Below are 27,281 nucleotides of genomic sequence, written 5' to 3'. Positions count from 1 at the left end.
GGGTACAGGACCCTATCAGCTGGACTAAGAGGTTATCCTCAATGCACTCCAGGATTGCCTACAGCTTGCTGTGCTACTTTTCCAGCATATGTCGGGGTGGTTGAAGTCCCTGAGTAGGATGAGAACTTGCGAGCATGAAGCCTCCTGTAGCTGGAGGAAGAAGACTTCATCGGTTGGTTCTCCTTGATTGGGTGGCCTGTAGTATACACCAACCACAAGATTACCATTGGTTCCTCTGTCTTTAATGCTGACCCATAAGCTTTCAACCTGTTTGTGGCTGCTCCTCAACAACAGCTCTTCACGTTCTATCCCTTTCCTGAGATAGAGAGCAACACCTCCTCCTCTCCTTCCCAGTCTGTCCCTTCATAACAGCCTGTAGCTGTCGATAGCCACACTCCAGTCATGGGAATCATCCCACCACATTGCCGTGATGGCAACCAGATCATAGCTTTCTAGCAGCAGTTTGGCCTTGAGGTAGGTCTGCAAATCTAACTTATACAGACAGCCCACGACGCCAGACCAATGGCTACTCTGTGAGCTCAGCTGCTTACCCAGCATGATGAGGAGTCTCTTTTGCCTTCTGGCAGGGTGGTGCCACACCACGGGCAGTGAGAGTCACAGGAGTTGTAGAGGAACTGAGTCACTCCTGCAACTTTCCATGTTTGTATGGAGCACCGGGGAAGAAATACTATCTCCATGTGCATGGATAGCTCCAGCCGGGACAGACCAAACTAGCTCTTTCAGGAAATAAGTTAGGGCAAGGAGGGCTGATGGTGAGTCAAGAGGGAGAAAGAAGCCACCTGGGGCTTAGTCACAACTGGGTTCCTGCTGTATTCACATGCTGAAAGGACCATGGGCAGGTCTAGTCCTAGGCTGAGATGGAGGAAGCGGATGTTCAGGGCACCGTCTGAACTGCAAGAAGCCTCCTGGGCATTCATTTCTAAAAGATGTCCTGCTTCTAAGCCAACTTCTGCTTCTTCCGCTGAGAGGTGCATCTGCTTGGATTTCCACTGACATACTTCTGCCCATTGTTTTCTGGGAAAAACACAGTTCCTTTACCATCAGCTGCTTCTGTTCCAGGCTACAAGATTTCTCCTTCATTCTCCTCAGTCGCTGCATTTGTTGAGCCACCTGCCATGCCAGGACATCTCTGCACGAAGCTGGAGAAAGGCCAACCTTTTATCAGATGCACCAGAATGGAAAAGGATAGAAGGTCATGCAGCTCTGAATATGCTGAGCTCCAACGTAGACAACAAATCTTGTCTCTGTGGCTGTAAAAAAGGAAAGGAAGGTACTGGGGAACAAAACCACAAGCAGAGGCATCCCAAAAGACTATGAATAGAGCTGCAGCAACAAGACCGACTGCTGAACTGGCCAAAAGGACAAACACAAAGTGCACTTGCAGAAACATCTACTGAAGCCACAACACACCAAGAAATGAGAGAGAAAAAGGGCAGTCAGTAGGTGAGGTATTGTTTATTCTAAGCAGTGAGTGTTATCACACAGTACAGGAGAAGAAAAAGCCTTACAGTCCAAGAGAGACAAGACACAAGACAGTAACTTGGGGTGGATGTGAAGGAGATAGTCCCTGGTAGAGCTGGCGATTTAGGATGACCTGGATGGGAAAGGTGCCTGGAGGGGAGATGGGAGAAAGCAAAAGAGAAGCAGTTGTGGGACAGACACTGAAAAGCTCGCAGGGAAGATGGAGCAAAAATGATTCTGAAGGCAAAAGGGAATAGCGGCATGGCAGGTAGATGGGGTCTGGTGGGGTGGTGAGAGCATTGAAGACTACATGAGGAGGAGACAATACAGAGAAGTCTGATCTGTGATGAGCTTTGGGGAGAGGTGAGGGAGCAGGGGCAATGGGAGCAAGGACATCCACTGCCCTGTGACTCCAAAGCACTATCTATTTCCTTAAATTAAAGGTGTTCTGCTGGCTCATGTCCCTGCTGATACATCCCTGAACTCCAAACAAGGTGTCCACAGCTGAAATGGTCCTCAGTTGGGTACTAATTCCTGAACCAGGCCAAAGAGCAGATCAGTCCAAAAACCGTGGACTACTCTCGGGATTTTGGGAAAGGACAACCCTCCATGGGGATAACTCTATGTGAGGCGCTATTAGAGTTAGGGTTAGCCTTATGGTTGGGGTTAGAGGTGTCCCACAGAGAGTTGTTCCGTGGAGAGTTGTCCACAGAGAGTTGCCCTCAACCCTAGGATTTCTCTACCTTGACTATTGGGCACTGGCACCATTAAGTGTTCCTGGGTGCTGTTTAGCTGTTGAGGACAGACCCGCCTGCCACAGCTCTTGTGTGGTGAGCTTCCCTCCACCATATATTGTGGAGGGCACTCCTCACCCTCTGCTGTGACTGAGCTCTCCAGACCTCTCTCAGAGCCAGGCAGGGCATGTATGTCTCTGGCTCCCAAAGGAGATATGGGAAGCCTCATCTTTGTTCAGGGGTTTGAGGATGCTGCATGTCTCAGGCTATGGTGGGGTGGGAGGTGGGTAGATGACAACGAAGGAGTTTAGAAATGCTTCCACCTTTCCATCTCTCACACTATCGAACTGATGACATCGAAGGAACAGTTTTCATTCCTCAGTGCTCTCACATATCACTAACGTCTGTCACTGCTCAGACTCCTCATCCATCATTTTTCTGGTGGCTGGTCCTTGCCATTGGTTTCCATGGAGCAGACTCCCTGCAGGGAAAGCTGGTGTTTTAGGAAGCGTAAAGATGCCTTCAATCCATTAGCAGGCTTTTCTTTTATCCTTGGGCTCACATCTCCTCCACATGATAGTCATGATTATAGAGCTGTTTCCGAGGCACCCTGCAACAGAAATTAAGACTGTTTATAAGCAATCCACTGTTCATGATAAACAACCAGTCCTGAAGTACCCCTCAACGCAGACCTCTGAGCTTGTGAATAGACTCAGTGGCATTAGTGGAATTGCTCCCAACCCAGAAAGATCATGTGAATAAGGGCAAATGGAAGTAGGTTGTCAGCCCCCCGTTGAAACAAACTTACCATGACACTTCTGGAAACAGGGAGAGATGAATATCACAATATTATTCCACTGGGAAAAAGATACTGTCCTTAATGCTGAACGTCATACTAGGAGATTTCTTTTTCTTGTACAGCTCCTCTTCTTTATTTGATGTTGCTGTTGCTGTTGGGAATGGTGGATGTTCTTTGGATGCTGGGAGGTACCAGCAATGACAGAGACATCTTCTTAAAAATTCCCTTTCTCTCCTGCACCAGCACATCTCTAAATAAATCCTAATTCCAAAAGATCTTGTGCTGCAAGAGGCTGCATTCGTATAAGGGCTGTCCTGTCAGCTGTTGAAATATCCATACTCATTCTTTGACCTTGCTTTACGAGTCAGGGATGTAATAATAGTAACTCGGGTTTTCAAGGGAAGCTCAGAGATTTGGAAGTGGTAAAATCAGTAAATCTCAGTACTATGCCCAAGGCACTTAAGATCCCACCTGATGAAGAGAACAGGATGGAGGGATGGAGAACATTAGGCAAGAACGTCTTCATCAACCCATGCATAACTCTTCAGAGGTGTGTGCTGAAGACTTCAGCACACTACGTATTTGAAATCAACTGATTAAAACTGAAAACATGTCAGCCACCCATCATGGGGCTGCTCACACTCTGGAGTCAAAGCAACACCTCTGCAAAGCCACACTCAGACACCCCGTTAAGTGTGAGAAGCACACTTGCCTCTTTAAATTTATTATGCCAATATTTTCTCTCCCCTCCTTGCCCCTTCATCAGATATGAACACTGACAATTAGAGCTATTTTTAATCCAGCCAGCACCTCCACATTAAACGCTCTTATAAGAAAAATCATTTAATTTTTAGTATCTCCAGTGCTTTGCACAGACATGATTCTCACAACAAACCCTGGAAAAAGGTGGGCAGTGCCAGTCACTAATGACTTGTCAAAGATTAAGGATTCAGTAGCAGCAGGTTCAGACGGTGAAGGTTGAAGACCAGGGAGATCAGGTCCCCACACCTGTCATTAACCCAGTAGGTCCCACTGTCTCTTAGAAATGCAACCTGCCCCTTCGGGAGTTAAGGCTTTGCAATGCTAAGCAAGTTCAGAGAGGATCTGGGCATGTTTTCCAGTACTGGCAGCTGGGTGGGATCAGACGGATCACGTATCCGTATCGCAGCATGGAACAGACCCCACACCTTTGTGTCATGGGAGAAATATTTTATTGGCCAACATGGGATGTCAGAGATAAGCCCCATCAATGACTGGTCTTTTACCAATGAATATTTTCTCCAATAGCAGCTGTGGAGGGGTGAAATGATAAATCCCAGACCTATAGCTCAGCCGAAACACTTCAAAGGTCATTTAGTTACATGTGATTGATAAATGGATGAAGCTGATGGGGAAGAGAGAGGGAAGGCAGGGTGATACAGCAGGACCGCGATTAGGATGTAGTTACAGATGGATAAATTCAGAAAGGGATTTGTAAACCAGGCAGGGATGAGAAATAGCTCTCAGAAGCAGTAAAACAGAGAAGGATTGCAGGTCCATGGAAGTCAGCAGAGCTGAGAAGAGTGGGAGAATATTTCAAAATACAACCCCGATGCAGACAATTTTCCCCCAGTTGGTGGGGATGTTATTGGAATAGCCATTAAAAGAAAAAAACATTATTAAAAAGAAAAATTGCAAGTAGGAGCTAACAGGTTAAATAAAAGAAAAAAAAAGAGATATGAAACTAAGATTAGGGTTCATCATTTAAAAGAAAACTTTGCCCTCAGCTCTGCTTCCTTCTCAACCATCATTTTCTTGAGACAGTAAACACTTTCATTAATATAACATCAGGGCTTTGCACTTCCACTGACACTGACCTGTTCAGCAACTGGGCTTGCAGTACACTGAAGGTGCTCAACCCAGGAATTTGCCACCTCCTTGCAATGAGGATTTATAGCCCCTTAACCCCTTTTATGGGCCTTTCAGGGGGTTTGGGGCCAAAGCAAAGCTACAGGCAGTTGGAAAAGGGTGTGTAATGAAGCAACCTCATCCACAGCACCACCCCCTCCTCCAGTTCTCCATGGGACTCGGTTTCTGCTCCCTGATCCAGTGCAACATGGAGATGAGAAAGGTGCAGCAGCAGCCTGCATGCAGGGCACTCACCACAGGAACCCTCTGCTCAAGGCACCGTATACACAGAAAATAAAATCAAACTACCTGCTCCGTCCACATGACTTCACTGTCCATCTTCTCATTTGCAAATGCTTATCTCTCACGTCAGGCTAGTCTGAGGTTAGCAGCCATCTAAAGGGAGTCAGACTGTGACAGCTCAGTTGTCCCTATGGCAGGCATGGAAGTGGTGGCTCTAAGCAACACAAACCTGATTACAGTTGGAAGGCTGTTTCTTTCACTTAAATGTGCTTCTTATCGAGAAAACAAGATCAAGGAGGTGGTATTCGTCTTTAGCATTTATTTATCATTGGAAAAAAAACCCTTTGAGCAAGCAAAGATCACAAGCACGTCACAATCAATTGGCTATACATTAATTCGTGTGTGTGTGTGTGTTTGTGTGTGTGTCATTCTCATTAGAACAGCAAGAATGAAAAAGCACCATGAGGAGGTGTTCTTAACACATTACAAGAGACAATTTGTGATATGTAACCAAACCCAGGCCACAAAATATTAATTAGACACTTCCTATCTGCCTCCAAGAGGCAAGAGTTTGTGGAATTCATGGGAGCCGTGTTTTTACACCAGACGCATTGCAAATGCAGAAGCAGGTGATCGGTGTGCAAAGCAGTCGGAAAACTGGAGCTCAGTCAGCAATTAGCACCATTTTGCAGAAAGGAGTAGCAGTACAATACATTGAGAAAATGAGAAAGCAAGCAACAGACAGCATAGGAACTTTCACAGGGTAAAAAGCAAAACACTTTGTTTTCGTTTTACAAGGAAAGCAAACCATATTACAAATTAGCGGTGAAACAGAATCAGCATTGTGGCAGCTGGAAACACAGAACAGCAGAGCACTCTTTCCCAGTGGGATTGACAAGCTCAGAGTCCAAAGTGAACTGCAAACGGCAGAGAATTTGTCTCCTTTCTGATAAACCTGAGTGGGTTGGATGGGCATAAAGTCTATGGAAGGTAGAGCAATGTAGGATTTCGCGCTGAGGCCTGACTCTGCTGCAGTTCCTGGCATTCAATGCAATGCTAAACTGTGTGCTTGGATGTATGCTGAGGACCTGGTGCACGTGGAGCAAAGGCCATATTTATATCTCTGTTTTGTAGCTGTCTGAAAGGGAGGTCCCCAGGCCTTACCATTCTCCCAGGCTCTTTTTGCAAAGACTGAAACCTTCCAAGGATCATTCATCCTACCCAGAGAGGTAGCTCAATGGCCCTTGGAAAGTTCCTTCACTAGAGAAGGAATTTAGACCACTGGCTAGCACTTCATACCTAGCTTTGTATTTAGATACCACCAAAAACTTCATGTATTATACTGAGGAAACATAAGGTCATATTCTGACCGCTCACTGTGCATGTTTCATTTGAACACTGTATTGGATGCCTTTCATTGAGAAGAAGCACCTCTGAAGACCTAGATGATGAGTAGTTGATCCAGAGTCATGGAGATGCTTGGATTGAGTGGTCTGAGCATCTTAATGATGTTCCTTGGGCAAAATTTGGTTACTCTTGAAGTCAAGGGCTAAATTCTCATTGAATTCAAGATGATGGTGGCAAATGTGCTGTCTCTTTGAATGTGAAGCTTCAGGCCAAAAAATAATTGGGAGAATCGTTTGGCATGGTCTTTCTTTATGTACAGTGAGATTGTTGTGTTGGGCTAAAGGTAACTGTCTACGTGCCTTCCTGACACGTTCTAGCTGCTATGACATGTCATCTTCGCAGCTGTTACCATATCCTGTGATCGGAAAGGACATTACTGAGGACTGTGAAGATGGATGAAGCATTTAAATGCCAAGGAATCACATCAAGTCTTGGAAGCCCAAGCTTCTAAGGCCAGTTGTGTCTTGTGCAACGGGGTGAGAAGTGTTGTGAGTGGCACTTCTCTTCACCAGCTCAACGCAAGCCTTTTGCCAAGCTGCTCTGCAGACAGAGCTGAGCTTTGCACTTGAGCAGTGCTGCAGGGGCTTCTGAGCACTCAGAAAAGCAATGGTCATTATGGACAGGTCAGCATCTCCATGGAGCATGCACATCAAAAAATGTACTACATTCGCAAACATTTCCACAGTTTTACTTCCTGGAGGATTTCCCTGGTTTCCTCCTTAACATTGGAGGTTTAAATATATATATTTCTATATATGAATATATATTTTCCACATACACAACCTGACTAGCTCATAGCACACAGTTCTAACACAGCTAAGCTTGGAAATACACCACTGAATTCAGAACACTACACTTATACTCAAAGCTTTAGGCTGTTAGCACAAGGCAAACAGGACACATCACACAATACACTGAACTTGGCATGTATTCATTACTAAGGCCAGCAAATATCACTATCTGTATACCACAGAGCTTTCCTCCTCTTTGGAAACATTCTCTCAGCCTTGTAGCCCACCACTCATCCAGTTTCCAAAATATCCAATGCTAATGGTGTGAGACCCCAAAAATGGGACTCCTTACCCTCCTGGTCCATCCCATTTTCTTTTAGATAGCTTCACATCCCTAAAACATCCTAGTAGAAAGATTTTTCTCATTCAAACACTTCTACAGCAACACAGTTCTGTTAGTTACCTTTTACACCACCTCCTTACCCTACTTCCCCTCCTTCATTCTTCCCAATTGTCTGTTCTCTGAAAGTTTCAAGGACAGAAATATTGAGCTGCAAATACAAAAAAGAACCTTACATCTTGACTTGCAGCTAGTCCATTACAGGAGAGTTCAACAGCTTGGTTCAGTGGGAACAAGATTAATCCTTATTGATCTAGAACCTAGTCCAGGAGTTAGGCACATAAATTGGGATTGGGACCACATCTCTTCCAGCTCCCATTGACACAATGACCCAAATTTTGGGATATGCAATGCCAGTCTGTTGGGCCAGTTCATACTCATTAACAAATGGTCCCACTGTGTTTACAGCTTCTAAACTGGTCTTGGGGATTTCCTAGAGCAAAAGCACAATAAATAGGATTGAAACCCTGAGATCTTGCCCGGAAAGAGTCTGGGGATCCCAGTAAGTGGTTTATGGCCCTCTTAGGATGCTTATGAGCCAACATGAACTCCAACAGCTGGCAGAGTCAAAACAATGGGGGTTGATAGCTCTAGCCAACCTTGGTGATTCATTTCTTACTACTCCTTGGAAGGCCACATCTGCAAACTAAACCTCTTCCGAAACCTAGCTCTGTCTACTTACTGGCAGCCCAGAAGTGAAGAAAGCAGACCAAGATTCAAACCAAACCAGGAATAACTAAAAAGATAACTAGGGGAAACAATAGGGAAGAACAGCCTGCTGATAACCTAGTCTGACATGCCACATGCTTGGGAAGTCTTCACTGCTCTCTGTGCCTTCCCTCACTCCTTTCTTTTTTAACTCAAGGCCTTCAAGTGGTGTTGATGGGTGAAGCTGCCCTGATGCAGCTAGACTTAACCCTCAGCTACCCTAGGGGAGGATTTGGCCCTTTAATTGCATGGGATCTCCTTTCCTGTTGCTTCTTGGAGCAAAAGTTCCACCAGTGTCACAAGAGGAAATTGCTCTTAGTCATACCACTGATTTTAGCAGATTTACAGCAGATCCATAGTACTGTGAATGAATCTCTGATCCTCTCTTCCTCCTAAACCTTCCTCCTAAACCTTTCACCTGTTGACACCAGTGGGAGACAGCCAAACAACAACCAACCCCTCATGGGATGAGGGTACAGCCCCCCCATGGCTCAACAGGCACTTCCACACTGTCAAACACTGAAGGACCAGACCCAAGGAAAGGGATGTTCTGTTGGATGCAATCACAGTTGATCCATCACTTTTGCCTCCTACGATCCGGCTTGTGCATTCCCACGTCCCTCACTCTGTGCAGAGCCATGTTGTGCAGGCAAAGCAGAACAACCTGACCTCAGAAACAAGGATTCTCTAATCCTCCTTGGAAATAAAACAGAAAAGCTTCTAGTACAACCAGAACAAAAAGCAGATTAGAAGCCTCTAATTAATTTTGTGGCCTTTATTTAATCAAAGAAAAAAAGGGGGGGAAAAAGAAGGAAGGAAAGAAATAAAGAAAACGAAAGAAAACAAGAAAGAAAGGAAAGTGCAGTGACATTTACTCTTTTGCCTCAGCCAGTTTATTGTTCATCTCTTTACTTTTCTCCTTGTCCTCTGGCTTTGCTGTGTTGGAAGTCTCAGCGCTCTTTTTCTTGGCAGCCCGGCCAGATGCAATCTGCTTGTCTTTGGCCTTTTTCTGGGGTTTATGGCTTGTTGTGGTCTTTTTTGGTTTGGAAGGCTTTACGCTAGGCTTTTCCACCTGCATGGAGGGCGACAGGCAAAACGACAACAGAGGGATGGAGAGAAAGACAGAGAGACACAAGGACAGGTGGAAAACAGGATTTAGATCAGAAATAGCATGAATGTTACTTATGTGCTCAGTGATGCCCTGCCACAAAGGGAGAGGAGCAGCTGGGTGCGTGCTGAGTTGCAAATGGCCAACTCCTTCCATGGTGTTGATGCCCTGAAGTCATAGAATCATAGAATCACCAGGTTGGAAGAGACCCACCGGATCATCAAGTCCAACCATTCCCACCAGTCCCTAAACCATGCCCCTCAGTACCTCATCCACCCGCACCTTAAACACCTCCAGGAAAGGCGAGTCAACCACGGCCCTGGGCAGACTAATGCCATTGCCTAATGACCCTTTCAGTGAAGAATGTTTTCGTTATGTCGAGCCTGAACCTCCCCTGGCCAACAAAACCCCATTATATCCAGATCAGGACACAAGAAAGGCAATATTATCAGTTGTTTTATCAACTCCTCTATTTTTCTCTGACTTCAGGAGGGGCTTTGCAAGCCCACAAAGGACTGTCTTTCTCTGGATTCAGAGCAGAGAAATGATGGTCAGGACAAAAAGCTTTCTACAAATCCCCACTTTTCTTGCAAGGTATGACTCCTCAGCCAGTTTATCCCTTAACAGATTACCACAATGGAGGAAAATTATTTGGGGATAGCTGGGATGCAGTACATCAACTGGTACTTGAGCAAAGTCCACAACAGTGTCTTGCATTCATCTGTTTTTACAGCCTCCAAAACAGGGCAGACAGCTTCAAAATTAGGGAAGAACAGAAGCCTTCAGATCCTCCATGCTGACCCTGTCATCCCTCTGAGACCTCACCAATATAACTCTGGGAAGGCCTAACGGTCCTAGGTTTAAAACTGCACAGACTGACTTGATTCATATGCAGATCCTCCACTGCTCCCAGAAAACAAGGCTGGAAGACATGTCAGTCCAGGTCTTTCTGACACATCCTCCATATGATCAAAGTTAAAAGTGCTTGCTGTCAAAATCTGTAGAGTGCTCTGAATTAACTGCAGATGAAGACCTGGCTCTTACCATATTATTCTTGGGATGGAGTATAACATTGGATGCCTATAGTTTTGGAAGGAGAAAGAGAAAGCTGTCTAGATAATCACCTAAGAAATGACAACACAAAAACATTTTCATATGGGTCCTACTGTCACTTCTTTACAGTTTAATGTAGGGCATCATTCTCTACAAAGTGCATCAACCTGTTCCAGAGCTGATACAATCACAGAGTGGTTTGGGTTGGGAGGAACCTTAAAGGTCATCTAGTTCGAACCTCCCTGTCACAGGAAAGGACACCTTCCAGTAGACCAGGTTGCATGAAGCCTGATCCAACCTGGCTTTGAGCACTTCCAGGGATGGGGGCATCCACGACTTGCCAAGGCAAACTATGCCAACGTCCCATCACTCTCACAGTAAAGAATTTTTTCCTTATATCTAACTGCAATCTACACTCTTGTGGCTTAAAAACATTACTTCTTGTCCTATCACAACACTCCCTGATAAAAAGTCCCTCGCAGTCTTTCCTGTAGGACCCCTTTAAAGTACCGGAAAGCTGCAATAAGGTCTCCCTGGAGCCTTCTCTTCTCCAAGCTGAACAATCCCAACTCTCTCAGCATGTCCTGATAGGAGAGGTGCTCCAGCCCACTGATCATCTTTGTGGCCCTCCTCTGGACCTGGTCCAAGAGGTCTATGTCTCTCTTATGCTGGATACCCCAGAGCTGATCATAGTACTCAAAATAGGGTCTCATCAGAGGGGACTAGAGGGACAGAATTATCTCCCTTGATCTGCTGGCCACACTGATTTTGATGCAGCCCAGTTTTTCTGGGCTGTGAGAGCACATTGCTGACTCATATTCAGTTTTTCATCCACCAGCATCTCCAAGGTGGATCTCCAGATGCATCTGCTGGTCAGAAATGAAGATGCCACACAAGAGTACTGACAGAAGGCAGTGTTCAGCCCAGCCTCATTGTGTTACGACATGTCCCGCCATGAGCAGTGATGGCCCTGGGTCCCTTCCGACGCATTTCTCACCTTTGGAGGTTCTTTGTAGGGCTCACTGTAGAGAGTGCGTATCCTTCTGCGCTCCAGGAATTTGTTATCAGCTGGAGAAGGCCTACTAGTTTCCCCCTTGAATTGAGCGCTGTAACTGGTTTCATGGGTCATTTTCTCCTCTGGCGGCTTGTACTGGGGTTTCGCTTTTATAGCTTTCACAGGCTTGACATCTACCCAGGGTCTGAACTCATTTCTGAAGATCAAAAAAGAAAGAGGTCCAAGAATTAAACCAACAGGAGAGCAATGGTAATGTGGGAATGAAATTACCCATTGGTCAATAAGGTCTACTTGAAAAGCTTTTGCCTCCACGCAGTCAAGTTCACGAAAACAACCCTGCCTCCTCACAGCTCATTTTTTACCTCATCTCATCAACACATTGTAAGTTCAAATGAAATTTGGTCTATTAAAATCAGACAGTCCTGCACACCAGACAATCTGCTACTTGTGTGACAGGCTCTGAAAAGCTGGCCTTAGATGTGACTGTAATGCTTTTTTTGTAAACAGATGCTTTTTTGACTCTACAGCTTCACCTCTGCTCTGAAGCTACCTGCAAGCAGTTCCTGAGTCTCACAGTTCAAGTTGAAAACAATATTTAGAAAGGAACATAAAAATTCATGTTCGGCAGCTCAACACAGAACACACAGTCCTCAGCAAATTTCTCTGTGTGCAAGCTATCTGGTAATAAAGAAATGTAAAGAGGCAGTATTTCCTACAGCCATTCCTCACCCATGGCTGCAAGTAGTAAATTGCATCATTTTGCCTCTATAGCATCAAGTGTGTTACTACCTTAGATAGGCCAGGCTCGGACATAGTCCTAGGCAGTGCTTAGATCTTTAAGACTCCAGTGCAGGCCAGGAGCTACCCTAACGATGGTGAAACAAGCCATCCACAAAGGCATGTAGTTTCCTTGGAAATCAAAGTCCTCCTCTTAATTTTGGGACCTTTGAGGCAATGGAACCAATAAGTCACAGACCCTGTCCCAATTGTCCAATTCCACTCAACCATCTTTGGGTTGTGTTATTTGTTTTCAGCCTGGTTTATTAGGGAAGTGAACCCTGTGTGAGGGTACTGCCCTTCCCATAATAGCTATGAATGTCTTAATCAGCTTCAACCAAATTTGACAAACGATCACAGAGATATTCAGCTTCTACTTCTATGAAGATAAGCAGTGGGACTAAGTCCAGAGGCTCAGGAAAGCTTCAGTATGGACATGCACACTTCATCAGTCTTCTAAGGACCCACACAGACAGGGAGGCTAGGCTGCAAAAATTCAGCTGTTATCCTCAGGGACCAGTAATAAATGATCCCTTCACAGGCAGGATCCGTGCACCTCCCTCCCCACCCAGTACTACACTTCCCATCCACATAATCCCACTGCAAAGACATAAAAAAACTTTATCTTCCAAGATAACTGCTGATTGCAACAGTTTCCTGGGTGTGCTTCTCCTCCTAAGACACCTGTGTTGAGGTCTCACCACATCTGCAGGGTTACTGTGTCCTTGTAGTCAATGTGGACTAGCCAACACAGCAAGAGGAGCTTGGAAAGCCCTTCCTTTCCCTATACCAAAGATGGGTGACTGCATTAGGATGAGCTAAATGCCTCTTTGGCCTCTGTTAACTGGCTACATCTTTACTGATGGGAATACAAACATCTACACGTGAGGACATGCATACACCCCTAAATGTAGGTATCTTAATCTATGAGATAAATCCCACCTCCTACTCTCCATACTTTCTTTGTGTTGTCCGTATCTATATATACTTTTTATTTCCCCTGTATTTTTTAATTTTTGTCTCCCTCTTTTATTCTTCAGCCCTTCCTGGGTTTGGATAATACTGCCAAGGCCCAAACGTACTGCTTGCTTGAAGGATGCTGTTGAACTGAACAAGCAATACAAGAATGGGCTTATTTGTGTCCCCCTCATTCCCATTAAGTGAATGTCAGCCACAGATCATACAATCATAGAATCATAGAATAACCAGGTTGGAAGAGACCCACCGGATCATCGAGTCCAACCATTCCTATCAAACACTAAACCATGCCCCTTAGCACCTCATCCACCTGTGCCTTAAACACCTCCAGGGAAGGTGACTCAACCACCTCCCTGGGCAGCCTGTTCCAGCGCCCAAGGACCCTTTCTGTAAAGAATTTTTTCCTAACGTCTAGCCTAAACCTCCCCTGGTGGAGCTTGAGGCCATTCCCTCTTGTCCTGTCCCCTGTCACTTGGGAGAAGAGGCCAGCACCCTCCTCTCTACAACCTCCTTTCAGGTAGTTGTAGAGAGCAATGAGGTCTCCCCTCAGCCTCCTCTTCTCCAGGCTAAACAACCCCAGCTCTCTCAGCTGTACCTCATAATAGTTATGCTCTCTGCAGTCCACTCTTAAAATATCCCTCCTGCATGAAGAGTTGAGAGAAAGCAAGAGAAAATGTCTTTAAAGAAATAGATTAAAGACATGAATACATTACTGACATACTCAGTTCGACCCAAGCTCCTCAGAAGAGAAGAGGCCTCTTCCTAGGATCCACTTCTGTTCCAAAGTAGACTATATACTTTCAATTGCCTTCCAAAAGAATTAAAATCACAGAATCACACAGAATCAGAGAATCACTAGGTTGGAAAAGACCCACAGTATCATCCAGTCCAACCATTCCTATCAATCACTAAGCCATGCCCCTCAGCACCTCATCCACCCGAAAATCATGCACTAACTCTCTCTGCCCAGGTCTATGTGTCATTCAGATTCCTTCTAAGCAACTTCTGAACCCGAAAACTGGGAAAAATTCATTTTCTCATTCATTTTAAGGCCAGTTGGGCAACCAGCCCAGGTGAACCACAAGGTCAATCAGCAAACCTAACCACAGCTTGCTTCTACAGAACCAGAGACAAAGGATGGAGGCTGTAGTACCATGCATGTAGGGGCCGGACTTCAAAGATGGAACACACCAGGATTTATTCACTCTGCTGCTCATAAAATGCTGGTTTATATGGAGGTGAGCTTTGAAGAAACACGACTGTATTCATTACCACAGTGCCTGGCAACCACATTATGGACTGCATTATGCAAACTTGCAGAAAGAGATGGGCTTCTCCATGAAAAGTCTGTGATCTCTGTAGACAAAACAGACACACGAGGCAGGGAAAAAGGAGAGAAAAGCCTCAGGCTACCTGTGGGTTGGCTGGTTGTTGAAATGATAAAGCAAGAGATCATGCGATGGAGTTGGGCTGTTAATGTAACAACCAGTTTCACCTGACTGCTAAAAATGAGCAAGAATTCCTCTGCTCTTTTTCATCCTTGCGTTCCTGATCTTAATGCAGATGTAACAGCAGCTCCACTGTACTCAGCAATGAGACCCTTGACTACTCTGCATCTCCCAAGATGAGCCTGGCTTTGCAGGCAATGGGTAGACCAATAGCTGTTCTTAGGTGGATGCATGCTGATGTATTATGTCCAACAGCTCTGAAATAGCTCAGTCACGATCTTCTCTGGAAGTAGAGGATAGAAGGCTATTGATCTTGAAATATTTGACAGTGTTGACAAAGAAGCTGTAAATACCAAAATTCAGTGTACATCTAGAAATAACAGGTTGCCTGGAGAGGTGGTAAATGATCCATCTCTGGAAACATTCAAGATCTGGTTGGCTGGGGCTCTGAGCATCCTGATCTAGTTGAACATAACCCTGCTTATTACAGGCGGGTTGGGCTAGATGAACTTTAAAAATCCCTTCCAATCCAAACCATTCCATGATTCTATGCTTCTATTCCTTTTCAGATAAATGTGCATGATTTCACATTAACAGCTATTACACTACAGCCAGTCCCTTCAAGTGTGGGAGAGAGCACGGGTCATGTTTGTATGGAGTCCCACCACATCTGGGATGGACCAGCCGCTCCCTGCTGTGACCACACTCAAATGCCCAGTGTGCCCAGTTCTGCATATCTGCTCTCCAGAGCTCACAGAGGCAGTGCAAGGAGGAGAGAAACTCAGTTTACTACAGCTATGCCTGGTGCAGCAAGCTGATCTCAGTGCCTATTTTTGATGCATCAGGCAACACATAAACTGTAAAAAAAAAAGTGTTATGAGAATAGACACAGGCTATTCTGTGCCAGTTGCATCACTGCCCAGAAAATTATCATGGTTATTATGCACAAAAGTACAAATCCATAAATCTTTCCATCTCCATCACTGATGAGCGAGGGAAAACAGCCCATTGGGAACTGCCCTTGGAATATGCCAACTGCAGAACCCAGCCCAAAATTTCCTTGGAAAAGTACTAGTTACCCATGGCCAAAATCATTGGTGTGCTAGCAACTTAACAGCATTACTCATCACATTTGAGTGCCAGGCACACTGAATTTACTAATGCAAAGTACAAATGAGGATGGAGGTGCCCTGCTCGGGGTCTGTGTCTCTACTGATTGCAGGGATAGGGGGGGAGATATTTCAGGAAGGTGACTTAACCCCCTGCTTCTAGGTCTGGTGACGTTCATTCAAATGTCTGACACAGTCCTATGTTACCATTAGCTCACATAGTCCAGCAGTCCATGGCATGGCTACATTCTCTTAGGGCAGATGTACTCTGCTATCTGAAACTGGCCTGATGCTCCACGATATTCACAACACTCAGATATAATGCTTTGTAAATTTATATACATCTTATATATAGCAAAGAAGTGAGAAGAAAAGCAACAGCTATAAGAGGTTTTTTTCTTTTGGTATTCTGAGACCAGTAAAAATATCTGCACTCTAAGGTATCGTATCAGTTGCTCCTTTAACACTAAAACTAACTCTGGCTTGGGGAAAGCCCCTGCAGTTCTGAAACCTCCTTCATTACTATTTAACATCCCAAGGACAATTTGTGGGGTGGATGCCCCGAAGTTACAAATTCTGGCAACAATCTGAAATGAGCTCCCTGTTATTTTTCCCTGTTTCGAGAACAGCCAGTCATAGTGGCACCTGGACCACTCTGCACAAAATTATCTCTGAGAGTATTTCAGGAGTATGCTAGACCCTGTCATAACAGAGTTCAGCCTCGAAGCTCACTAAAATCTGTGCAAAAGCCTTTGCTCACGCTGTATGGAAGAGTCAGGAGCATGGACAAGCACCGTTACGGACACACGCGATAAGCACAGCTTAGTCCAGCTCTGTAATTCTTTCTCTGAGGGATTTTCATTGCTCCTAATCTCGCTGAAGAAGATTTTAAGAATTGCTATCTTGGCATGAAATGGAGGGGCTGAACTGAAAAAGCAGCAAATTACATCTCCTAATTTTCTGCCTAGCTCTGGTCCTAGCCTTACAATGCATAATCAGAATCAGTTGGGAACCCAGTGCTGACCTGAAATGAAAACTCAACAAAAAGGAGTATATGAAGTATCAGATGACCTCCTGCAAGGCAAGTCCAACAGGAAAAACTCCCAGTGAATATAAAAGGAGTTCAGCCATCTACAGACCTGCCATGCATATAGGGCTGCACAGGATGGGGCAGACAGTGCAAATCAATAGGCAGCAGATCTTACAATATGACAGTAGTCTGGGGATGTGATGGCCTGATCTATATCCATTAAAGCCAAGAGTTGCTCTCCACATATATTGGTGTCCACCACCCCTGCCCATGCATGGGTCTTCATCCACCCTAGTTAACTTATTTTAATTGCATTTTCCCCTTGGCTGAGGATTGCTAGAGGTGGTTGCATGTGAAGGTGACTTGAACATCCTCCTCCACACTAGCGAGGGGATATGGGATTGATGCGAGTTCCAAGCTGTGGCATGCAGTCACCACTGAAGATAGTCACCTACGCTCATGTAGTTATTGACTGTCTTCACCACTGATGAAAGAGCAAAGCCAAAATGGGGAAGGAGAGGGAGATGGGGCCACTTCAAAACTTCCACCTACTCTGAAGGACTTTAAAGAGAGGTTATGTCTGTTCAGAATCACCACAAGATGTCAAATGTATTCTGCTGAAATTTTTACTGACACTGAGCCAGCCTGATTCCCTCATAGTGATGTGCACGTATGAAAGAATGAATGGGACAGAAAAGAGAGACCAGGAACTTCACAGGGGAGTCTTGCACAGAAGGAATATTTCTAGCTTAATCTGGAAAACTATGGTTCAAACAAAACTGAAAAATATTGAGATTTTTCACTGGGAAAAAAAAAATTACAGAATGTCTGGCCTGAAACATCCCATTAATTCTAAAAGTTACCTTTCATTTTCACCTTCTTTAATTCTTTTCCATCCCATTTTTTCCTTATTCTACCCAGGACAACATAAAAGGACTATGAGTTCCTTTATGAAGCAAAACATCAAACTGTTTGTCAAGGAATATTTCAGAAAATCACATTTCTCTTTAATATTCCTCTAACAAAAAAAAAAAAGAAAAAAAAGACATGCATGTGGGCTGAACTAAGTAGCAAATCCGTCTGGGATTTTCAAATTTTTTCTAATTATTTTGCCTTTCTGGAAGCGAGTATCATTTGCTCCCAAATGTTCTCTAGCTTTCTTTTCTCTCTTAATGGAGGAAAAGAGATGTTCAGTGAAATGAAAATGTGGGGAAATCAAGATCAGTGATAATGGCTGGTCAAACTCTGGAACTCTATGTGAACAGAGATCACTGAAGTCCAATATATAATGAGATGTAAAATTAAGTCACGACTGTTTAGATGGATATTGAAAGTATTCAGAGTTATCAAAGGAAAATTCAGCAACACATCCTTGAGATAATCATCAAGACCAGCATTTAGCTGCTTTCTGCAAACTATGGGCCAAAGCAGGAGCTAGTCCCCACTGTAGGAATCTCCTCCAAGCTCCCTCCCATTGTCTGGTACTGGCTGTGATTAGTCAGGAGATCTAAGACTATCTGGACTGCAAGCAAATTCTGCTCACAAAAGATTGCTCATGTGAGGAGCATGCGTATGTTTTGATACTAAATCTGTTTTCTTTTCTAATGTGAACAGAAAAATTCCATTTGGACTCAATATAAACAAGCTGTGTATCCTCCTGCAAACACAATAAGCCTGATCAATGGTTACTGTTCTGCAAGAGCCAAAACATGACTCCTAACGCATTTTCAGCAATAAAAGAACACTGCCCCATGCTGAGGTCTCTCGTGCAATAGTAAATGTCACAAAGTGCTCTTGCCTTTCAGAGAAATAAGTAAAAAATCCTGGACCTGGATGATTCCTTGCTGCATCTGACAGCCCGGCATGTTACTGCAGCAGCGTCCCCTGTGCCCCAAGACACTGACTTCAACTTTTTCATCCCATCCTCCATCCCAACCCTCTTTGGTTATAAAGTCAATTCCAACCAACTCCTGGTCTTGTCAACATATAAAATCTGCCACCGCAAGTACAAGAACTGTCCCTTCATTGTTGCTGCATCAAGCGCCCTGCCTCCAGCTCCTATATGGATGCTTAACAACAGCTTCATCCTCTAATGCCCATGCTATTATCTTGTACACAATAATTTACTGTAAAGCCACACTGAGACTATGAATGGTATAATGAAGCTCCTGGTGCCCAAGATTATTCTTTTCTCAGACATTAATAATTAACCTCTGAGACATGCGCGTGCGCACGCACATGTACATGCACACAGAGCAAGTCAGTTTGGAGAAGCCAATACCTAATTGTGTACAAAGAGTAAACCAACGTGATACATTAATGTATAAATTTGAAACTTGGACAATGCACAATGGAGTAAGTGTGTCCAGGCTGGTGAAGGAACAGTATCTGTGGGCAACCCCAGTTAGGATCTATCAAGCAGAGCACTGGCACAGAAGAAGAGGAAAGTGCTGAGCTTTCAACAGGGTGACTTTAGCACTGGCTGAAGCAGGGTATAAGCATGATATGATTAATGTACTGAAAAGGGCGAAGCCAAGTCATTCGGCAGAGCAGAACCATGCTGTGATCCCTTTATAAAAGTTGCTTAGGTCAGCAGCTCACAAATCATGGATATTTCATTGCCTAAGAGCCATGGAGTATGGACTTCCAAGGAGGTAGAATTACTGCACAAGCTGTCTTGTCCAGAACATCACAAATACATGACTGAAAGTGGCAGTGAACACTGCAAAGGGCCAAGAAACTCAGAGAGCAAAGTAGTTGTGGGAAAGCAACCCCAAGAGTAACAGCCCTGCCACTGCTTATGTCTCAGCACAGAGAAATAGGAGAGTTGAGAACCATTCATAAGGAATAGGCAGCCACTGGGATGTTGAGAGGAAAGGGTGAGATAAATCCCCACACTCAGACTAAATAGCACACTTGGGCATCTTTGACACACAAAGTCTGCTTTGTGGACCTCAGAGTAAACACCAGCACCCCCATGATCATCTCCTTCCTTCCACTGCTTCCTTCAGCTTAGCTCCACCTTTCCACTCTGTGCTCAGCCAGCAACGGGGAAAACAGAGTCTGAGCTAGATAAAGGACATCCATCAACATCTGTTACAGCCCATGGCCCTCCTTACCTCCTGGTGGCTAAATACCCATGAAAGGGAAAAACATGCGTACTGAGGAGGATAACACTGGCAGAGTCCACTGCAGAAATGCCAGAAACCAAGGAAAGGTCCACCTGGAGACCTGAAGAGGTTAAACTCAACAGCAGCGAGATCTCATGAACCCTCCTGGTGTGAATCAAAACCCCATGTAGATTTGCCATTTTATACCTCTCCAGATTTTCCCTTGATGTTATAAGCTCATGGGTCCTGCTGAGAAAAGGACATATTGCCCATTCCATATAAAAGCTGCTGTGCTGTCTTCATACATGCTCAAGCCTCTAAAGTTTGTGAATTCAATGCTGGTGTCACCCAGTGAAGCCAGTCAACGCAGCCAGCTCGGACAGCTCTCAGTGATCACAGCCTGAGCTGTGATTGTTGAGCTTGCTTGCAACCCATCTGTAAATGTCATGTTCAGCCCTGAAAACTGGGTCAGGCCAGGTCGAAGCTCTGATAACATCCCATTAAATGGCCTGTATGTCTGTTTTGCAGTTGGTTAGAACAAGAGCAGTGTCTCATTTGCCTTGTCCTCCAAATGGGCAGACGACTGTAAAATTTGCCACATGGTTAAACAAACCAAACAGCTCACGGCATGGATGCTTTGACACAAAAACATCTTTGCTGACAGGGTGCTGTAGCAAAATTAGGATTGGGAAAAGTGTTGCCGCAGATCTGGATGGGCTGCAGAAACCTAAACAGCGTGAGGAGAACCAAAGTGCTCCTGTGAGAGTTTACTGGGCCAAAGAGCATGCGTCATGTGTCTGCCTCTCTCATGAGACAATTTGCACAACTTCACAGCTACCATCAAGGTATTGACACATAAATTAACACAGCTCACCCAACAACACATGGTAAGGTCCTAGGGAAAAAAAAAAACAACTTGACAAGAAACCTTCATAATAGAAGAAGTGGAAGAACTTGCAACAAAACCACAGCATTGTAAATCCTGCTCTTCTTCAAGTGCAATAATTTTTAGTGCAATTCACGCTGAGTTCAATGAACTCATTCAGATATCCGATGGGATGCAGAGAAACCAGCAGCTGCCTGCAGCGACACTGCATACTGGGTCTGTCTCCAGCTGAAGTGTGCCGGACCCTGCTCACTGAAGATGCGCTTGGGTGGCAGCTTCAGGGGCCTTTGGCTCCAGTGGGATTCTTGGTACTTTCAGAACCTTGTTTCAAGTGTCTGTAGACACAAACAAGACAAATTAAAAATGTACTATTGTAATTCAGCAAAACACTTTAGCACATGACCAGTTACTTTTAGCTGCTCTTTACACGTAAATATGGGCATAAATGGCTTCCTGAATTATAGCTTGGTGGACCACACTGTAAAGGTTCTATGTGAATCTACAATTTGATTTTTAAGAGGGGAAGCTGGTGCAGCAAAATGCACTAACTGAGGTTATGGCAAATGAAGCTTTTTAGGTCACACGAAGTCACTGCATTTCACGAACTCATCAGACCTCCCCAGACATCCAGCAGCAGGATCAGGAGGGAATACAAAGGCATCATCTTTCAGCAATGATGGGACAGATCTTACAGATCTGAAGAGCAGCTGCCCAAGGGGATGAGGATGGTGGATCTCACTGACCAGCACTGCTGACAACAGCTCTGGTTCAAATTGCACCAGTTCACGTCGCTGTGGGGTTTCCTAAAGACCATTTACCCGTGTCGTGCTGCGTGCGGACTGTTGGGGAACACCCCCATCCTGCCTTTTCTGAAAACTCTGGTGTGAAGCTGCTTGAGCTTATCACCGTCTCTTGGTCCCTAGATGCTGGCCACTCTCCAGCCTGGGGATGCTGTAGTGGTACTGCAGTTCAGTTGCACAGGAACAGCAGGGTTTGCCCTTGAGGCAAAAGACAGAGATGAGTAGTGCTGGGGATGACAGGTAAGATTTTGTCTGAGTTTGTTCAATTATCCAAATCACAGATGCAGAACGATGCGTTTGTCCGAAGGAAGGTCAGGAAGTGGCTGTTTGATGTGAAATAGAAGCTCTTCTGTTGCAGCAATGTTAATTCAACTAGCTGTATTTTTCTGCTCCCTTCAGGGAATCATTACTTCTCTGTGTTTCTAATGCAGCTCAAAATTACTGTTGCTCTTTGATTTAATTTCTAGTCTTCATGACAGTATAATTGCTCATCATGGCATAGGAGTAGAAATAGATTCAGGAGTAAAGCACATAAAGGAGGAACATGGTGAAACTTAAATAGCAGCTATTGTTTTGCCACTGCATTGATGACTTGGAGCATTGTTTGCTCCTCACTGTAGCAGCTACTATATGACTGTATTTCAATAGCCTTCATATGCTTATAGGGCACCAGGTGTGCTAAGACTTAATTGTACACATGAAAAATGAAGACTAGCTAGTCACTGTCTGAGTTTCATTTAATATACGAAAGCAATTCTGGCGTGGGTTTTAATGGAAGACCTAGTCACCCAATTTCTAAAGGTTTACATGTCCAAGATGTCAACAAGGCAAATGCTAGTAAAGGGGAGATCATGGATCAGGATCCTCATGAAAATTCATGGAGGCCAACCATGTCCTGGGATGTGTCAAGCACAGCACTGCTAGCTGGTCGAGGGAGGTCATTGTTCCACTCCACTCTGCACTGGTAAACACATGGTTTAACCTTGTGGTGTCCCAGCAGCATCCCCCTCTACCTTCAGTGCCTCTGCAGAGCTGATGGAGATACTGATGCAAGGTCACAGCCTCAATGGCTGCTCAAACCAATGGATATATGTCTCCTAGTGGCTTACGTGACAGAGAAGGCTGTAGGCCAGCCTGGAGGAGAAGCTGTATGCAGGATAGCCTCTTATTTTCCATTAGACCACTGAAACCTGGGTCTTGTAACAACCAAGTACCTCCTAAGTGATATTACACTTCCACAGCTCAGAGCCTCCAAGCTAAAATATCTTCTGTGAAAGGAAAGCACATACACATGCTTAGCCTTCAAAGACACCCAATTTAAACCTATTTTAGTCTACAAAGTAAAATATAGAAAATAACATATAATCCAAACATGCTTTGGATGTGTAATATCCTCTTCTAGGAAAAGAAAACAGAATTCAAATCTATGACATTTTATACATCATCCATCCACAAGACATGTCTTTGAGTGGCATCCCCAATGCACACAGGTTTGTGGTTTCCCACTGATTGGTGCACCTATTTCTTGTAAGAACTGCATGGCAGAAATCCCTTGAATCTATCAGTTGGGTTACCAGATCCAACATGACGAATATTTCACAATGAACCGTTCTGCAGCTTGACAAGCTGTGCTTCCACTGTGTCCCAAGCGTGTAACACTAGAAAGTGAAGTCAGGCATAGGGAAAAGTGCTACACACGACATATGCAGCATGACAACCGTGCAGTCTCAAATAGTGCAATACAGAATGTGGATGAATGCAAGATTAACCTACATTTGGTCTGATCACCTGCCCCTGCTGTGCCTATGTGTGTGTATGTATTTGAGCTTGTGCTATTTCTTTTCAAGATTTTATATATATAATGAATCTAAAGTATTTTTTTAGCACGCAGAAGTGACTAGACTGTTGCTGGCTTTGATATAGAGGGCTGAATTTTGCTTTCCCCTTTATGCCTTCTTCTGCAATGTACCCATTGAATATTTCTTTAGTTGAAGTTAAGAGGTCATGATTCTTTTTAACTGGAAGAACCATAATAGAGCTGGGTGTGAACTAAGTAGATGAAAGAAGAGAGCTTAGGCTTGAGCAAGGATCTTAAGATAAGAGATTATTGTGTTAATGGAAAGCAAGGGAAGGCTGAATCAGATTTCCCCACCCCCGCCACCCGGCCCCACCCCACCCCATCTTTAACCTTAATACTGTCTTATTTCAGGGGCTACAAAATCTAGATGTAAATTTGACTTATGCTGTGGACAGTACAGTGCAGAGCTCCTGCTCCAGAGTTTGCATGACGTATTTAGAACTACTGAGGAGGAAACACAGTGAAACCACACTAAAACTGCCCTGGGTGTTGTGGAGAAGGTTGCTTTAAAAGCATCACAAAGTCTAAACCGAGCTAGAGAAACAGTGTGGGAGCTGGGAGGTAGGAAGGCTTCTCTAAGAAGAGTATAATGTCCATGCTTTTTTTTTTAGGAAACCATAAAACACACCACTACACATCATCAGGGTCATGGGGGTGTAACAAGGACCAGAATCTGGACCAATAAAACACAGTGTAATACTCAAGTCCACACCACTTCCAGTTGGCCTATCTTTCTTCAGAAACTCTCACCACCTGCAGGAGGTACAAAAGTAGATGAATGGTAGTAAAAGAGAAAATTAGTGTAGAAAAAGCTCTCAGTTTTCCCACCCCACTTCTGCAAGCTTGGGAAACCATCAGCATCACTTGAGCATCAATAACAATGTAATGGGGAGAACTGGCTGACTCTGGCTCCCTAACAACCAGTCCCATGGTACAGAATCAGTAAATACTGGGACCATCAAAGGTGTCTCGGGGGAGTCTGGGAAAGAGACAGCACAAGGCATTGGAGCAGATGGCTGTATTGTGAAATCTCCTCCTAATTAGGTAAAACAAGGACTGATGTGAGTGAACGAAGCAATTACTGGTCACTGCTGGAACCACACTATCTACATGAAAGCTGTCATGAAATAAAAGAGGATAAGGAGGACTGTTGGAAAGCTTTACATGGTAAATGATGAGAAAGTAGGTTCTGGGAAAAGGTTATTTTATAATTAACTGGCCATTTTCAAGGGCTCCTCCAGTGCTTGCAAGGACTGGAAAACCCTGAAAGTGAAGCACAGACAAAATGGTTGTGTTTTTACATCAAAAGTTCTCACATTCAGAGGCCTCTTTCTGTGCTTGATCAAAAACATTGCTCTGAGCATACTGAAACAACTGGGAAAACACACTGCCCACACATGTGTGATGATAGCCCTGTGCTACCAAGGTTGGTGCTCTGCTCCACTGCAGAAGTGTGAAGCTGAAAGGAGCCCAGAAATCAGAGTGCCTGGAAATGAGAGGCATGATACTCAGCAATGACTAGTTTGCAAAGGGCCAAATTTACTCCCTTTGGAGGAAAGAGTGAGGTAGAGATAAGGTTTTCTGTTTCTAGACACAAGAAGACTGTGTGTAACAAGCACTGGGGAGCTAAAACCAAGAAGAGATAAAAGAAGAACCTAGGGCATGTGCATGGCTGGCTGCCTGTGCCAGCAAAAAAAAAAGGGATAGATACTATATGCAGAAAGCAAAGCCTTTAGAGTTGTGCAGGCTGGGACAAAACTCCAGAAACCTGGGAGACTCAGAGACCATTCCCATCTTCAGGACCATCTTGCACTGACATGGTTTTGGAATCCAATGGGATGCTACCACCCAGGGATCTGCCATCCTGGGGCATTTCAGGACCCAGTGTAGAGCATTTGGAGGAGGCTGGAAACGGGCTACATGCTTTGACACAGTGCTGAGTTGATGTCCATGTGCCAAAGATACCTGGTGTAGAGGACGGTGCCATTGTAATATGGCCATGCAGCTCCCAGAGCTGCCCAGGCTTGTGTTCATTTGGCTAAGATAACCTTCAAAATACACCTGGATCATGGAAAGCTGCTTCCCCAAAAGGATATTGTTAATGTAGGACATATAGGACATATAAAAATACCCCACCACTGCGCACTTTCTGCAAGCATCTGCAATCACAGACCTCCCTGCCAAATCCCAAACCCAGCCACCAGTGCACAAAAGCATGCACTGCAATCCCTTTCCTAAAGCAAAAAAAAAGCTCCTAGGCAGTAAATTTGGGATTAAAAAATTAAAAGTGCCAATTTTATAACTCTTTTGAAAAAAGCTGGAAGGAGGATTTGTTATTACTAAGCACTTTTGTGAAAACAACAAATGTTTGCAGCCTCTGAGAGCCATTTGTATCTACTGAGTAAATAATACGCATTTGGAAATGAGACAATCTGCAAGTATTTCTTCTTTTGTCACTGTTCCAAGCTTAATCTAGAAATAAAAGATGCTAAGGACAAATGTATTAAGCAGGTACTTAATTGAGAGATGAGATGAAAAAAGGCACTGCTCTTGTCTCCCAGGTGGAACATGCATGTTTTAAACACGCTCCTAGATTGATATTTATTGCAACTGACATCACAAAAGCTCAGGAAAAGCATTCCTTCCCCTCCCATAAATAATGCAGCTATTCTAACAGTTCATAAAATGTTTATGTTAAGTAATAATTAAATATTGCATTAGAAAAAACCCCTAACATTCCAGCCAAAAGAAAAATTAACCCAAGGGAAGATGGGGGAAATTATTGCCTTGAAGCTGTTGTGCTGGGGTTTCTCTGCTGAGAGCAAAACTAAAGCAGTAAAAAAGCGGTGATTCTTGGCTTCACTCAATGCTCCCTCTGCTCTATCGGATCAAACCCTGATCCTGCCCCAAATGATAGTTTTTCCATTGCTCCACAATATCCACATGGAGCCTGCTCTTGTGTCCATGCAAGCTCCCCTCATGTGGCCATTTGCAGCCAGGCAAGGCAGGGTCAGCAGTTCCACATTAACCTCTTCTGTTTAGCAATGATGATTTTGACTTTAAATCACCAGCTATGCATGCATGTGAGCGGGCTTCAAGCCTGCTGAAGGGGCACTGGGTCTTGCTCACAAAGACACACAAGGTCCAATAGGGGACAAGACTTCAAAAGCCTGATCCCAACATGGGATAAAGGTCTGCAAGCACGGCAGGGATGAGAGAGGGCAGTGGGGTAATGACTGAGGATCAACAGAAGCCATCAAGATAATACGAATCAAATGTCATCACACATACACTCTGGCATCTTTTATTAAAACTGTAATTGCTTGATCCAACCTGTGCCCCGGGGAGCATAAAGAAAAGCAAGCAGCACCAAGGTCACTGCAGACAGAAAATCAATACAGGGAATAAATAGTAATGACTTATTTTTTTCCTAGTTTCAAAGAGAGGGACTGTGGAGATATCTGCTGGCATCTCCAGAGAGGCACAACATCCCTCAGACTTCCTCCAGCAAAGCACTTAGTACATTTTTAACTTTCAACATCCAAGTCTTGCTCCTCCTGACTGTGATTACAGCAAGTTCAAGCGTTCCAATGGACCGTTATATTTCATATATGCAAATACAGTTACCCACTTCTCTGTGCCACTCTGTTCTCTATCCAAAACCATGCACTACTTTCCATCTTTCTGCAATGACCTGATCTTTTAATGGTCACCCTCA

General features: G+C 44.4%; 1 protein-coding gene across 1 annotated transcript in view; it reads right to left on the bottom strand.

The window, feature by feature from the left end:
* Positions 1-5,242: 5,242 nt before the first annotated feature.
* Positions 5,243-27,281, bottom strand: part of MAP6 (microtubule associated protein 6) — a 40,023-nt gene continuing 17,984 nt past the window's right edge. Inside the window, exons 2-3 of the mRNA XM_069883364.1 lie at positions 11,550-11,763; positions 5,243-9,463 (exon numbers count right to left, since the gene is read on the bottom strand). Of these exons, the coding sequence (XP_069739465.1) occupies positions 9,263-9,463; positions 11,550-11,763 (415 nt within the window). The 3' untranslated portion in view covers positions 5,243-9,262. The remainder of the gene's footprint in view (positions 9,464-11,549; positions 11,764-27,281) is intronic.

The sequence above is a fragment of the Phaenicophaeus curvirostris genome, chromosome 1 (genome assembly GCF_032191515.1).
Source record: "Phaenicophaeus curvirostris isolate KB17595 chromosome 1, BPBGC_Pcur_1.0, whole genome shotgun sequence".
Taxonomy (NCBI): domain Eukaryota; kingdom Metazoa; phylum Chordata; class Aves; order Cuculiformes; family Cuculidae; genus Phaenicophaeus; species Phaenicophaeus curvirostris.
Note: the sequence above shows the minus strand (reverse complement) of the source record. Positions and strands in the feature narration are given on the sequence as shown.